The sequence below is a fragment of the Etheostoma cragini genome, chromosome 6 (genome assembly GCF_013103735.1).
Source record: "Etheostoma cragini isolate CJK2018 chromosome 6, CSU_Ecrag_1.0, whole genome shotgun sequence".
Taxonomy (NCBI): Eukaryota; Metazoa; Chordata; class Actinopteri; order Perciformes; family Percidae; genus Etheostoma; species Etheostoma cragini.
Genome location: NC_048412.1, coordinates 15,892,077 through 15,908,952, shown reverse-complemented (window position 1 = coordinate 15,908,952; position 16,876 = coordinate 15,892,077). Strand labels below are relative to the sequence as shown.

At 42.7% G+C, this 16,876-nt stretch overlaps 1 protein-coding gene across 1 annotated transcript in view; it reads left to right on the top strand.

The window, feature by feature from the left end:
- Positions 1 to 16,643, top strand: part of LOC117946593 (G patch domain-containing protein 8) — a 29,590-nt gene extending 12,947 nt beyond the window's left edge. The window contains exons 3-5 of the mRNA XM_034874849.1: positions 6,208 to 6,345; positions 10,934 to 11,064; positions 11,873 to 16,643. Coding sequence (XP_034730740.1) covers positions 6,208 to 6,345; positions 10,934 to 11,064; positions 11,873 to 15,866 — 4,263 coding nt within the window. The 3' untranslated portion in view covers positions 15,867 to 16,643. The remainder of the gene's footprint in view (positions 1 to 6,207; positions 6,346 to 10,933; positions 11,065 to 11,872) is intronic.
- The last annotated feature ends 233 nt before the right edge of the window (positions 16,644 to 16,876 follow it).

Sequence of the window (16,876 nt, the reverse complement as noted above, 5' to 3'; positions counted from 1 at the left end):
TCTATCAGACTTCAAGCAGTGACTAACTGAAAAATATTTGCAACAAAATGTCAAATATGCATGTACTGTGTGTTTTTTGTAATTGCATAGTTTCTTTTGGTCACATATGTTTCAAAAGTGTTGCAATGCCCATACGTTTAATTTTTACGTGGCAGGACGGATCTGACAGAAGATACTTTTGAGGTGCATCATGGTAAAAATGTAGGATCCAGGGACTTAGAGTTAGGATATCTCAGCCTGCTTGACCAATTATGATCAAGTCTGTTTCTTGCAAGTCTTCCAATTTTATGAAAGTGCAATACTAACTCATTGGAGTGCCACTATAAAGCTAGAAGTTGGCACTTTAACTCTTGGTTATTGTTCCATTTCAAATGCCATTTGCAGGAGTGCAGAGCCAACACGATAAAAAAGTATGCCTTAGGTCTGTATACAGTGTAATTTTGTAGGAAGCACTCCTTATTTAAACGAGACAAGGGCACAGGGCAAATTAGCAAATATAATCTCTTCATCATTTATTCATTCAGTTTGTTTGTCTTGCATGCTGCTCAATTTAAAAGGTCAGAGGGAGAACATTTGGTTATATTTTTGAACAAGACACAGAGTAAAGGAAGAGACAAATGCTGGTAATTCATGGTGTATGGGCTGGTGCTAAAGATAGCATATACAGTTTCCACAGAAACATAATACACAACACACCTGACAATGGATCATTGAAATACACTTTTAATTCTGTGTATTTGGTGGTTGATCTTGTATGGTGTATTATTTTAGCCAGTATAATACTGTCTTGTTAACAGAGTTGGTGGCTGGCAGTGCATGAGATGACCGAGCTCATTGGTACTAACACATCTGTCCTTTTGGCAGTAAGAAAACTCTGATTGTATCCATGGTCAACACATCTGCGGTATTTGCTATGGCTTTTTGCTGTGCTTGTTCTGGCCATACTTCTAACTGGCTTTAATGATCGGGAACAAACAAAGATACATAAACACGTTTAGATGGTTTTGCATAGACAAAAACACAGGCTGGTAGGTACACGCGGATGAATACACACATATCAAATGAACAAATGGGTGAGTACTGGCCATAGAGGCATATTAAAGGCAGTGAGAGGATATGCTTTATGGCTGCAAATATCAGCTCATTAACACTCAGCTATCCTGTTTGGCAGTCTGTCTGTGTGTGCGTGTGCACAAGTGTGTCTCCCGCTGAGATCTACAGGTCATTACAGTAACAAGCAACTTAGCCCTCAGGTCAGCTGTCATTAGCTACACAAGAATGGCCAGAAATCAACACGGCACCGCCAGACTCTCACACCGCCAGACTCGCTCCACTTGTGCATGCGTGAATGCAAGTGTGTCTGATGGAGAATCACAGGAACACTTTAGAGACAGGCAGCGAAGAAAACAAAGAGGCAGATACTAAACAGACTGAGAGAGGGGGACAGAGCGGGAGGCAAACAGATTTGTTGAATTTTTGTTTTTACTGCAAATGGAATTGTTTCTATTCATTACAGTGGCCAAGTTAGGGTGATAATTGCAGTATAGCTGAAGATAATTAAAGACTTGGGCGCTTGATAAACAGTTATGAATTGTTTATTGAAATGCTCTCACGAGGCACAGTAGCAATTAGAAGTTCTCTGAATTCATAAATGTGTCCTATTCACACTTTGTCACTGTTTCACTCTCCTCACCTTTCCTTTCCTTTCCTTTTCTTTCCTTCACACATGTTGCTTTGTGCAAGGCAACACTAGACTATTGTGAATACACTTCTTGGTCCTTTTCATTTTCTGTTTCATATTTCTTCTTTAGTTACAAAATAGGCAATCTTGGAACCCATCGGCTATCAGTCTGATGACGATAATATTACGGCTAATATTTCCAAGTAGTGCAGGTACACAGTACCACAGGAAAAACCCACAAAGTGGTCACAGTTTGGTTAAAGTCATATTAAGGCACCATAACTACTTGGTCAGTTTTAGGGAAAGACCATGGTTTGGGTTAAAATAAGTATGTTAATCCAGGAAGTTGTCTCAGGGGGTGTGTTATGGAGTGAAGTGGGCGTGTTGTGTAGCCTGCGGGACTGACCCATCTCATTATTTTTGGGTGTCCGGTAAAGTCAGCGGATATGCAGGAGCCAGGTTTTGAGAATTTGATTTGTAGTTGAGAGAAGATGTCTTTATGAACAGACATCTGCATTAGAATTCCTGTGCAGATAAAAGTTAAAGCAGATAAAAGCAGATAAAAGCAGATAAAAGTGAAAGTGAATAAAAAGCTAACTCGTTGTCAGATTATGGCCAATGGGTTCCAAGATTGCAATTGGCCAATGCGTTCTGCCTCCCTTGCTCTCCATACAGACTGTTTACCTGCACTTAAACAAAGCCCGGTGAAACGGAAACCAGAGCGTTTTCTATACCAAAATCTTGTCCCGTTGCTTACAGGTTCTTCATTCATAAAGCACGAAGGTATCTGTTCATAGAGATAATACGAAACAGTACGTTTTATTATGAATCGATTAATTGTCGCTCATTAGTTTTTGTCAGTAAATCAGTACTTTTATACTTAACTTAGTCAAAAAAAAGTCAAGGGCAGCAGTCTCGAAAATCCTGACAGATGCAGAAGCAATAAAACAGTATGTGCTACATGTAATTACTAGCATTATTACATCCATAAAGCAAGGGTTTACAAAGAGACGTAATGCTAATTTGCATGTAAGGTTCATGGCCTGTTTGTAACTGCAATTAGTATAACAATAGTTTACTCAAAGTAAGCCAGATTCATGAAGTATTTCTGTCTCTCCCTACTGCAGCAGAAGTTCTCTTCAGAAAATATGTTTGAACAGAGAGAATCTGTTTCCAACAGTATGTTGCTACTGGGCAACTCTCTCGCTGAATTTATTATGCATGCTCAGTGTAATTCCGGCCTATTTTTTTTGCTAGTTTGGATATGTTTTGAATTTCATACTGAACCAAGATTGCAATTAAAATTTGTGTTGCTATGCTGTTAACAATTATCACATCTGACTAGTTTTGTCTTAGTGTGTCCAAGAAAACTAACTGAAAAAGTCCTTGGAGACAGAAATTCACACTCTTTTGCAAATGGTGTTCAAGTACTCGCACTTGTCTATGCACATCTAGTCACTTATCCACACATGCTGATCTAAGTATAAAGACAGAGAGCACACAAAATCTTTAATTCTATACGTGTATTTTTACATCAAAATCTCTGACTTCATGTATTTGTATGGGTTATCTTTGGTAGGCTTAAATAAGGTTGTTTTTGTTCCTTTTATTTAATATTTTTTCTCCCACAGTGACATCCCATTTGTCATGCCTATATCTCTCCCTGTTGAGTTCTCCCTACATTATGTACAATTCAAACATCCCTTTTTAGTAGGAAATACATCAAATTGAGGAAAAATGATCTCAAAAGGCTGTGGCTGTACTGTAATATCAGTCTGTCAGTCCTCCCTCACACTCTCTAGGATGCGTCCAGTCATCCATGAAAATGCTGTTCAATATTTAATTACAGCCATCAAAAAAAGTGACCAGTGAGATGTGTGAATCTAATTAGCGCAACTGCAGTAGTTGTCTGTACACTATTGTAATTCTTTATTTTAACGTAATTGATTAAATCGTAACTAATTGTGTAAAAATTCAATGGCATTGAACATATTCGAGTCACTGTACATGAAGTTTAAATGCAAACTATCTTCATTCCTCAGAGTTAGTAGGCTTCATTTTACCATGTTTGCTTTACTTTTTTTTTTAAATTTCAAAACCACTGATAAACCAAGCTCAGAAGCTTGATACATTGAATTACATGTGTGTGCTTTAAACTGTGGTTATGCTTGATAAGACTCTCATTTGTGGCGTAATTTCAGCTATAAAGAGGAATAACATGGCACTTGCCACAAAAACAAAAAAAGCATATTAACTCATTCACATTCACAGCCTCACACAAACACTCACACACATAATCATGTGAACAATCACTGTCCATTCAGGTCTGCAGACATCACTTGCTTTCTCCCCAAACAGATTTATACCAGTGAGGTAAATTGAGGTCTAGATTAATTTAGTACTGGTATAAAAGGTTGTCAGACAGTGTGTGACTGTGCATGCGTAAGTGTTTGTGGAGAAGTAATTCTGTTAGTGTGTCTATGCTATCTGTGTTGGTGCACAAGGGTAGAAATCATATGTGAATGTATACATGTAAGGCAAATTTGTATTCAGCGGGAAAAATGAGCGATTACATGTCAGCATGTCCCCACCATAAACAAATGGCTCCTAAGTTGAAACACACACGCATGCACACACGTTTTCTGCTTTCATGCATTTAAACCTCTTGCCACGTACATTCGCCCCTCTTTCCTTGTATATTTTTCCCTCTTCAAAATAATTACACTGACAGAACGCAGAGAGGCGAGAATAAAAGGTTTGGGGGTACAAAGGCAAGCGCACACAAACGTATGCACATGCACAAAACATACAATGAGTACATAAAGATGTGCACTTAAACAGCTCCTATGTAATCTTGCACAAAGTGACAAATACGCAGCATTTATCTTAATCTCATCACCCTGGCAGCAGTCAAAAGAAGGCTGCTCTGGGTGATTGGTTCATTTCCTGGTTGTGACACACACACAAAAACACAAACAAACATACACAAGATCAGTGTATGTTTGTTACCTTTCTGTAGATTTCAGTATAGGAGGGTCCTGACAGTATGGTTGTTCCTTCCGTCTCCTTTGTTCTTCAGATTCTGATTTAAAGCCAAATGCAAATAGCCTGAGGAAGGACAGTTTTTTAGTTTGCTTGTGTGTGTGTGTGTGTGTGCACGTGTGTGCGTGCATGTGTGCGCGCGTGTGGTGAAACATTACCTGGATATAGCATGTGTAAAAAGTGATGGCATGTACAACAGGAATTGTTGTACCGTGGTAATAATATACTGTAGGGGTTTGTGCATGTGTGTGTGTGTGTGTGTGTGCGTACATGCGTGCATGCGTGTCTGCGAGGGCAGGCAGGGGTCATTTCTCCTCTTACCTCCATTCCTATTCTCCCTCTCTTTTCCTCTCACCTCTGTTCCTGTGTGCAGGCATATTACTGAAGCAAATTGGGGCCAATAGACTCTGTCACTGTATGACCCAGGGCCCACCAAACAGAAAAGGAGCAAGCCAGACACATAGAAAAAGGCAAATAGAAGGAATAAAAGGGGAAATAAAGGAAAAAGGAAACATAGCAAGTTAGAAAAATAACAGGCCGGGACAGCACGTGAGCTACCAAAGAGAGGGAGAAAAAAACGGAGATGAATGGAGGGAAGGAAAGAAGCAGAGGAGGATAGAGAGTGAGAGAAAGAAGTGACAACCCCAAATTAAATTCCCATCATGTCAGTGAAGAACAGAATTCAATAGTGTTTATTGGCAGCCCCCAGCCTCAGGGAAATTACATTTTGAAGCAGAGCATGGCATTAATGCACACACACCCCTGAACACACACATAGCACGCAAGCAAGCACACACATCTAGCGTACACAACACAGTGCATATCCTCGGACCAACAACAGAAAAAAGCCTTCTAGCTGATGTGAACACGCAGACAAGCGAATTATTCCCTGAGGTCCATGTGCCATTTGCGCAGTGCATGTGTATCTGTCTGGCCATGCGCTATTTGCACATCTTTATTTATATTTTTCTGAAACTTTCTTGTCTTCACATGCACTTTTTTACCAGTGTACAAATTGTGCATTTTAGATGCTTACTTTTTCTGTCTGTCGGCCACAATTGCCACTTTCTCCGCAGTCAGACTTTGACTATTTGCTATCATAGTTCATGTGCAGGTTTCTATTACAGTGGGTGTATTAAATGTGTCCCCAGGCTCAAGTTGCCATGAGGACAGGGCTTTAGTGCCTTTGTCCAACCTCCAGCAGCAGCAAAGGCAGCGTACTTTTATGGGAAGCCGTTTAACAGTTTTACGCAGAGCACATGTAGAGGCTATTACTGCTGATGTATCTGGGATGCAGATTTGCTCTAAATGGCTAACAATTTGACATTCTTTCAACCCCCCTCACCCACTCCCCTTGCTCTCTATCACTGCCCCTCTTTAACCCTTTATGTCTATGTCTGCATGCCACTATCTTGACTCTCTCATTTCTCTTCCCCTATCCCTCCAATGCATTCACTCATTCCCTCATCTCTCTCTTTCTCCAGGAGCGTGCAGAGAGGGCTTTGGGCTGCTCAGTGGGGGATCTGAAGGCTCTTTTCTACTGTGATCTGTGTCACAAGCAGTACTTCAGACACCAGGAGTTTGACAACCACATCAACTCCTATGACCATGCACATAAACAGGTACATGGGATACACCAGCACTACAGCCACACACACACACACGCACGCACGCATGCATGCACGAACACATTTTTTTATAATATCTTGTCGTGGAATTTGGGTGTGTTAGCGTTATGCATGTTGATTGAAAGCTACTTTACATTTTTGTGTCAATCTGCCTATTGGATACAGTTTTCCAGCAAGTAACAGTAGGAGTTTGACAACTGTGTCATCTCTTACAAGCACACACACAGAGGTGGAACTCAACTGGAGGTGGATACTCACACAAATGATGTACACACACACACACGCACACGCACACGCACACGCACACGCACACGCACACGCACACGCACACACACACACACACACACACACACACAGAGCTCTGCATTTATACTTTAGATTTTTAGATTTCCATTTCAACAGGCAGGCTGATATCTTAGATAAACCTTTGGATCCAATGCGGGACAATTTAAGTCACAGCAGTCGACAGCAGTATAAAAACTACATAGAGTACATTATCAAGCGTAGAATAGAAATAGAGGTACTATATACACAGTATATCTGTTTTGGGGTACAACAGACCCAGCTACTGTATGTGTAAGAATAATAATAATTGCAAAGTCAAACATATGTTATTTTTTTTTCTTTCTATCAAAACATGTATGTACATATGTAGAAAGTACTCAAGTGATAACCCACCATAATAACCTAAATGCAGTGCTGTCTCACCTAATAAGAACATAAGTCAGGTTTTATGTTATACGGGCTACGCACAAACAAATATATTTGGCTTTTGCTCACTTAAAAGGTATTCACAGACAAAGACATGTACAGCATGTTGGACAGTGATGCTACTTATGTTTGGTGCCAGTTGGTATAAACTGTAATAACTGAAATCAAAATGATAACTTGTATGGGATTTTGGAGGGATAGTCCTAAGTAAAAAGTCCTGTAAAACCAATAATAGATTTAGACTCATTTTATTTAACCATGTTTTTAAATTTCAAATAGCCCAAACTGAAGTAAAGATACCTCTTTAGTGGACTATTAAAAGCAAAGCAATTCTCATCAAGGTGATAAAACAACATAAAGTATTTTTATTGAACTGTAAATAGGTCTCAGAAGACCAAGCAAATCATCAGGATATTACATGAAAAATAATGTGACCCAGTAGTTCTAACCAGGTGAATAACTAGTTTACAATAATAAATACAAAAATACAATTGAATGGATTGTCCTATGCTTAGCCCTGTAGAAAATAAACACAATAACCAAAGCAACCTGAGTTGAAACGGAAAAACAAAGAATCTGAATGCACAGCATTTACATTTTATTTAATCTCAGTCCAGAATTTATGATAATAGAAGAATAATGTTGCTCTAGTTAAAATTTAGGGCACTTAATTTGCATGTATCTGGTACATAAGGATGCTGGTACAAAATTCATGTGATTCTATAATTTGTACTTCATTAAAATAAAAATAAAAACACGTTGTGCACCAAATATAACATGGAGCTATTAGTCATAGCTCAAGCATGATTCTATTATTCTGGTTTAGACAAGATGAGGCCAACAGACCATTAGGAAAAGGCCTGCAGCTGGTTTTATCCTGTGTTCTTACTTTCATATCCATTTTTATACACAACTTCCACTCTGGACTAACAAGCTGAAGGTTCTGCTGTTAGCACATTCTCCTACAGCTATCTGTTGTCATGCCAATGCATACACTCAAATACAAAAACATACAGACGCATGCACTTCCCCTTGTACACACTCGTCCTCAAACACAGGCAATCTCTCAACCAAGCCAAGCCACCTCCCACTTCTGAACGCCCACACTGTGCAACATGAAATAAACATTCAATAAGACCGTTCCTTCTCTGTCATTGTTCTTTGAAAATGAATTGAAGCAACTGCAGGCCAATGTTAATGCTTTGTTTTAGCCATCGGCAGGCACATGAAACAAGCTGCACGAGGCACTGAGCTGACAGTAGCCACTGGCATTGTAGGAACACACACACACAAACACACACACTCACACACACACACACACACACACACACACACACACACACACAAACACACACACACACACACACAGGCATGCATGCACACTCTGCCTACTGAGCAGACAACAGATGAAATTCTAGAAGAAGACAGCTTCCCTGCAGGAGTATTGGCTTTGGAGAATGAAAGCTGATTGCATTTGCGCTGTCTCCTTTCCTTGACATCGATTCAGGGATAAACATGTCTGAATGCAGTGCTTTATCAGCATTTACTGCTGAGTACCGAAATTGCTCATTACAAGAGAATTACGCTTCTTTTTAAATAAAAGAGCAATCAGCCCATTAGCATGGCCCCTCACGATCTACCTAAGAATACATCATCCATCCAGGCTCTAGTGGATATATGAATCAACTCTGACTCATCCATAGTTGCCTCAGCCTGAGCACTCCTTAACACATCTAAAGGAATATTGATCGATGCTTTAACAGACACATTGAGCTTCACAGCACATAGCTAGACTGGCATGTTGGAAAGCAAGGGTAACATTGCTTCCTGCTGTTGAGGACATCACATAATTTTAGAAAACCAAAGTATCCGCTTTAAAGTGTGAAACGGAAATATCTCTGCCCTGTGTGCTCAGTAAAAATGGATCTGCATGCAATATTGTGTCTGGCTCTAAATATAGCGACAGGTTTGCCTGCAGTGGGACCTGTTTTTAAAAGGGAACAATAACCTGGCAAGTGCAAGTGGAACGAAGAAGAATTCATCTTCATATATTCCATCTATTATAGACTGCTTGCTCGCTCTCTCTCTCTCTCTCTCTCTCTCTCTCTCCCAGTCATTGCCTTGGACAGCTACAGTACAGCGACTCTAATCTTTTCTTCCCCTCTTCTTCCTCCTCTTTCCTGGTTTTGTCCGCAGTCATTCATTTTGTAGGCCCCTATGCCTCTCTGCTTGAACATGATTAATATTTCCCATAGAATGAGTTTGGCATCAAAGCCCATTAAAGCTCCTTACCGCACACTAACACGCACACATACACACACACACACACACACACAATCTCACACACATCTACAAAGCACAAGCACCTTTACTGTAGGACATAAAGGACAAACCTGATACAAACCCACAAGTGCAGCACCGTTGGCACATAGTAAATGCTGTCTTCAGTGGGCTGACAGTGGGATGTTTAGCATCGAACGATGATGTAAAAAGACACCCGATTGTGTAAGACTCAGCAGAGATTAACCTGACGACTGTCAGCTCCAGCATTAGATCTGGGTGTGAAAGAGAGTTAGTGTATAAATAAATCTGATGTCTGAGGGGCTAATCTGATGTGTGCGTGTGTGTGCGATACTTACTGTATGGGTGGATAATAGTGTAACATAATCTTAAAGTGAGAGTGGTGTAATCCTGTGGCAATTTATACTACAGGATGAACTCACAAATATATAATATAAACAAACAATCTTGAATGTATAAGCCATTGGTGGATTGCACACTGAGGTACAGCTAAAATATACTGAGAGTATAAGGTGTGATATAAGAAGGATAGTGGTGCACAATGCTGCAGCTTTTCCCAAACTCTTACTGTAAGTCCCTCTTTAGCCTTCAGACACACACACACACACACACACAGTCAAATAGAAACACACCAACATGCACAAGCACGCATGCACACGCAAACACACACACACACACCTGCCAAGCATGGATAAAGGAGCGATTAAAGTGTGTCAGAAAAGGAAACTGGAGAGAGAGGCATGAATCATTGTTTCCTTGAGAGGACTGGTACACCTATGGCTATAAACACACAGTTCAACACAAATACACGCATGCACACTCACACAAAACACACACAAGAATAGAGCTAATTGTTATTTTGTATTTACCATGATGAAGACCCACCAGTTTGCTTAAAATTAAATCATTCACTACTCACACTTTTGGTTTGTGCGAGTCTTGTTTGTGCATTTGTGTGCATTCACACACAAACACAGACACACAGACAGATAGACAGACACAGCACAAACAATGGTTTAGCATTTTTTTCAACTGAATTCTCTGGCCTTTATGCTTTGATGATTATTTTGCCAAAAATAAGTGGCCGTGGCTTCGTGTTTGGTGACATTTAGTTGCAGCATCACCAAATCAATGCCTTAGACCCCAGCCCAAGAGCAGATGTCAATGGATGAGAAGGTTTCTCGAACAACATTGTGAAGACTGACGAAGAGCTGAACATTTTTGAAATTTCACTGGCAAGAGCATCATCATCTTTAAATTACTCGCGTCACTCATCTCAACTGCTTCTGTTGAGTTTTATTTGCTTTCAAGCTGTCTGTTGGAGGAAAGATGCTATCTTCCTGGCTGAATGAAGTTAATTGGACGTGAGCTTCGGGAGGAAAACATCTGCAACCACTGCTGACTGATGTGTATGATTTGAAAGACAGCTGATTGCAGACAGCTTCATAAAGCTAATCTCTCACTCTCTCTTCTCTTCTCTTTGTCCCACTCTTGCGCTTCTCACTTCCCGTGCCCGCCACATACTTTTCTTGTCCCTCCCTCTATCATCCTTAATTTTCATTTCCTGCAGAGGCTGAAGGAACTCAAGCACAGAGAGTTTGCTCGCAATGTGGCCTCAAAATCATGGAAGGACCAACGCAAACAGGAGAAGGCTCTCAGACGCCTGCACCAGCTCGCACAACTGCAACAGGAAACCCAGCGGTGAGTGGGAAAGAGCGTATTTCTGTGTGTTTGTGGCTGTGTGAGTGAAATGAGACAAGAGACCAGAGGTCCAGAGGGTAAGAGTGTGTCACATCCAGGCAACGTTTCTTAGATTTGAAGGATGTATTCACTGATGTTAAAGCACACAGTTGTCCTAGATTAGCAACAGGTGAAGTAAATATAACATGAAAACACGTTTAGTGCAGACGCTCAGAGAGTTGATGATTTATAGGAGGAGATATGAGTTTTAGAATAAATAGTATAAAAACGTAGTATGTTTAAGAAGTAAAAAAAAATGAGTGAAAAAAGTTGAAAGATTAAACCTGCCTCCGGGTTTGCATAACTTGAGTAATCAAAACAACTGATAAAAAAACTAATACACCACGTAATAATCATCATGATTACACCTATTCCCTGTGCGCTTAAATGCGTTTCCCTATAATCAAGCGCTGTATGTGAACAGCATTCCTATGACTATCATTATCAAGCCTCTGCTTTTCTCTTTGTTTGTTCCTTTCTTTGTTTTGTTTTTGCATATGATTGTTTTATTAATCTTAGATTTATAGTTTTTTTTCTATCTATTTATCAACTATCAATCTATCTATCATCCATCCATTATTCCATCCATCCATCTATCCATCCATCCAGGCTATTCAGGCATGTTTTCTTGACAGTATTGTGTTTCTTTTAACTTCATATATCAATTTACATTAAAGAATAATTAAACTGAATTAAAATGAGCCAAGCTAAAGTTAAATCAAGTTAAATCAACTAAAATCAAGAATATTTCAACCGCTTTCTGTTTCAGAGCCCCAGGAAGAACAGGACTAAGAAGTGCAGTCAGGGCTGTGAGACAGCAGCAAGATAAAGACGTGGACCAAAGAGACAACAACCCTGAGGACTTCAACCACACCCAGAGATGCCCCCCTACCCAACCCACAGCAGCACCTCCTACCCAAGTACTGCTAGCCAATGCAGAGTCCCCATTGATCACAAATCGGGCATCCAAAACACACCCACCTGCAGTGAAACCCCAGTCTTGCCTGGGCTGGTATCCCCAGCTGCCTCTCCCAGGGCGGAGTAGAGTGGGAGGCAGGCTTGGGGTGTCCTTCTGCTTCTCGCGCAGGGGGCCCAGGCTCGAGCCTTCCGCCTCTGTCTTCTCAGACTTGGAGGAGGAGGAGAGAGACAAGAGGGAACAAATAAAAGAAAGGATGAAGGGGATGATGGAAGATATTGACAAGGAAATTGGGGCAGCAGAGGAGGGGAGACACAGTGAGAGTGAAAAACATAATATCGGATCTGACTGTGTTAGACTGATTGACACAAGGGCAATCCCCAGAGAGGCTGCCAGAGAAGAGGAAGAGATTGAAAAAAGAGATGCAGTGAAAGTACACTCTAATATTTCCACAGCAGCACCTGATAATCAGAGCCATGAGTCACTATTCTTGCCATCACAGACCCAGGTGGACCTAAGCGACAAAGCACTGGCAGGGGCACACATGGAGACCGAACACACAGATAGCGAGACAAAGAGAAAGCAAGAATCTGAGGCGGGTAGGGAGGAGAGTCAGTTTTCGTGTGTGCTGGGGAAAGATGGCTCGACTTGTCAGAAATGGCCTTTCAGTTTGCTTAAGTTCACCAAGACTCAACCACACGTCTCCTACAGCTGCAACCCATTCTGCTTGAATCCACAACAACCAGAACTACTCACAGACGATCGGCAGGAGTCACTACAAAATATGTGTTGTGATCCGTCAGAGGAATCATATCCATGTGTGCCAGCTATTCTTACACCAAACACTCCTTCCTGTTTACAAAGACAGACAAGACAAGAGCTGAAAGCAAACAGACAGGAGGATTACTATGAAGTAGTGCAACACATAGATGTAGAGAGAGAAGCACACCTGTTCCCAAAGAACAAAAACCTTTCATTGTCAGAAACAAGACCAGAAAGAGGAAGATGCACGTTAAGAATGGAGAATTGCATGAGGGCAGCGTCCCATCCATTTGACCCCACTCATAGTGACAGCTCTGACATAAACTCCCAGAATCCTCTGGGAGGCAGATTAGGGGGTGGGAGAGGGATCAGGGAGAGAGCCGTCATTGCCCTGAGCTGTAAATTAGAGTCTGTCACCAAACCTGGCACACATAGGATGTGCAGTAGCCTGTCCAGGTGTGAGTGTGGGAGTGAGACAATGTGCAAGTGTGCCAGCACTCCACAGCAGTACGTGGGTGTCTCAGAAGTGTCACGCAAAAAGAGGAAAGCCAGCACAAAGAAACACAACCTGGGAAAGAAGAAGAGGGGCGATGAGGAAAAAGCTTCAAACAAGCACCAATCAGCAAGGTGCAAAGTGAGGAGTGTTGTCTCCACAGTCTCAACTGGCAGAGAGAGGAGTGGAGAAGCTGGAGGGAGCTTGGGGAAGAAAAGGAGGCAAAGGGAGAAGGAGGAGACGAGGATGAGGGGGAGGAGGGGGCAGAGAGCAGGGAGCAGCTGTCTCCTCGGGAGATGTGATGCTGAGCCAGTATCTGTCTCTGTCAGGAAGAGGAGGCCTCACAGGAGCCACAGCACTGATTCCCAGTCCCAGCCAGACAGAGAGCAGGCAGAGCACAGCGGTGCCTACTCCCAGTTCGCCAGACATACAGCAGACACACACAACGAGGGGGAGGGAAAGCGAGACAGAGATGCAGTGACTTTTCCCTGGCGGTCTCACTTCTCCTTACACTCCTTCTCCCCAGGATGTAACTCTAAACTGTTTTGGGAAAGGGGTCACCATAGCAACCCCAGGAGTTTCATTGACTGCTGTTACCCTGACAACAACCGTGGTTGCAGCCCAGCGAGAAAGAGAAAACTCCTCCACAGGGACAGGAAAGTCATTCATGGTAAGAGGAAGAGTTTGAGGTATCGTGATGACTGGGAGGAGACAGAGAGGGGCCGGATAATGGGAGAGCGTTCAGGTTGCAGGGACAGGGGCCTGATTTCAGATACAGAGCAGTGGGAGTGGATAAGGGGGAGGTGTCCTGAAGGTAGTGAGGAGGGCAGGTCAAGGAGTGGGTGGAGATCGAGAAACAGAGGAGTGGAGTGGGATCAGGGGGCAAGTTTTAGCCCCACTCCTAGCAACTGGGACAGGAGAGGCAGACATCTTAGAATGGAAGATGTAGACTGGGACAGGTGCAGCATGGACAGATGGACATGGAGCAGCAGTGACAGCTGGGAAGAAAGGAGGACACACAGATCTACATCAGGCTCCAGGACAGGGGCAGACAGCAGAGACAGCCCAGGCTGTGTGTGGAAATCTGCAGGTACCAGACGCTCAAACTCGGGAAACTTCTCCAGCCCTGAGTGGTGGACAAGTAGGCAGACACATAGCCCCCAGAGTGTGATCAACACACGGGCCAGCAGATGCCACAGCCCTCGCTCCTGCAGTCCCTGCAGCAGCACCAGCATGTCCGATCTAAGCTGGGAGTGGAGCAGGAGCAGTACCTGCTCAGGAGTCACGTTGGATGGGTTGACAGTCAGCACGTGCAGGACGTCCTTAAGAGCTCCAGGACTCTCATCTGAGGCCCATCAGGCTGTAAAGAAGCAGAGCCCCCCCACATCCACTTCATCTGGCCTTACCTCTTGCCCCTTCTCTCATTCCTCACCCAACAGATCATCTTTTGCTCCCACAGTTCCAGTTCTCAAGACGCATCATTGTGACACAAGACCTTCTCAGCTTAAGGAGTCCAATTCACAGTCTGACCTTGGACATGGATCCTCTACCCTTGTCAACTCAAGCAAGTCAGGCACAACTCTCCCAGGACTGTCCCTCAGTAAGTCTCTGCCACAGCAACCAGCCAGGATGTTGCTTCTCCCTCTCATAGGGAAACTACCTGCAATCCAGAGAAAGGCCAGGAAGAAACAAGGGCTGCTGGAGAGAAGTCAGGAAAAAGAGGGAGAGGAGGAAGAGGAGGCTAAGGGCAGAGGAACAGAGCCTGCAGCAGTCGTTGACAGTCAAAAATGTCCTCTGGACATGGTTGAGTCGAATTATTGCACCATGCCAAATCACTGCCCGTTGCAGATTAGCACTTTTGACAAGCAGGCAGGTGGAGAGACAGCTCCGCCAGTCAGCTTTACTGCTGAGGAGATGGACAAATATCGCCTCCTGCAAGAGCAGGCAAGAGAGCACATGCAGAAAGTTTTAGAACAGACGCAAGAGAGTGCAGATATGCACACACAGACAAACCCACACACAGCACATCGAGAGAATTGTGGGACTTCGGAGGAACAATACACTCCTGCACCCTTGCAAAACCCTTCACAGCCTCAAACCCAGTTGCTTCACACAGACACACTGCAAACACAAGCACAGCACACCGTCCGGGTCAGTCTCCCACTTCCACATGTGACCCCACAAGAGAACTTTACTCAACCCATGGCTCTGAGAGTCCCAAACCTCCCCCCTCTCTCCAGCCTCCATCATCTCCTTTTACAACACACAGCCCTTTCCATGCCCCCCTCCTCCTCATCTTCTTCCACCTCATCCACCTCTCCTACCATCCACCCTCACACAGCTCAACTCCCTCACCCACTACCCTCTCTCCACCCTTCCCTCCCTCATCACCTTCACCTCTCTCCCTTTTCCATATCCTCACTGTTTCCCTCCATTCTGCTGTCCCATCATCCCATCCCTCTCCTCCCACATTCCCCTGCTTTTCATGCGACCCCACTTGCTCCACTCTCCCAAATAGCCCTGCAACCCTTAAACCCACAGTCTTTCATGGACAGAGTATGGCCAGTGAGGTTTCAACAGAAGGCATTGTGATTTTCACAGAGTGGCTGCCATGTTTATTAATCTTCCTTGGCAACACCGACAAGTAAGAGAAAGAACTGGGGATTTGGGGTTTGGAGAAAAGCCTAATATTTGAAATTGTGATGCGTCAGTGCTTTTACTAGATTCAACTCCAACTCTTATTTGCACATGTCCTCATTCACACACGCATGCATACACACAAACAGCTTAACTATTGACTGTTTTCAAATGAAAATTTGTTTCTCCATCTAGCCTGTGCTGTGTTGCAGCAGACATTGAGAAACACTTTGATCCTTTGCTTTTCCAATCATTCCTCATTCAGGCACAGAATAAAGCCAAAGGTGCACCTGCTATTCAAAGAAAAGCTGGGCTTGTGTCATCTTCTCTTTCCTTCTGAACCACAGACAGACCAGCTACCTTTTGAAGTATCCTTCATGCCAGGGAAAGAGGGGTAAGAAAGAGTGATAATACTCTCCCTTATCTCCATTTCATAAAGGTTATCTGAGTTAGAGTGTGACTTTCAACAACATAAAAACGCTCTAGGGACAGGGGGCACAGCCATTTCAATCTTGGTGTATACTGTATTTGTGTGTGTGCATGTATAAGAGGTCATTTTGGACAGACAGACACACACACACACACACACATACACAGTAGGAAAGAGAAACTAATTTCCATATCTGATACATGTAAAGATGTGTTTTGTCTCTGTAGTGTAAATATTCTGACAGTCAGTAATAACATTAGAATTATGAAAAACAATCAAATAAAACCTGGATTTAACCTTTACTAGTGGTACAGTGCTTATTCCACACTCAATACTTCAGTGATAAACACTAACCATTTCTCATACTCACATGTGAAATTAGATTTTGTTTTCCCATTTTTTTAAACAGTTGTTGAGACAGCATTTGATTAATTGCGTTGGTTACATGGTATACAAAACTTGGGTGAAAATAAATATTAATGCTTTTCCTTATTGTGTCGGATTCATGATGATCTTGCAACATGTTGCAAAACAT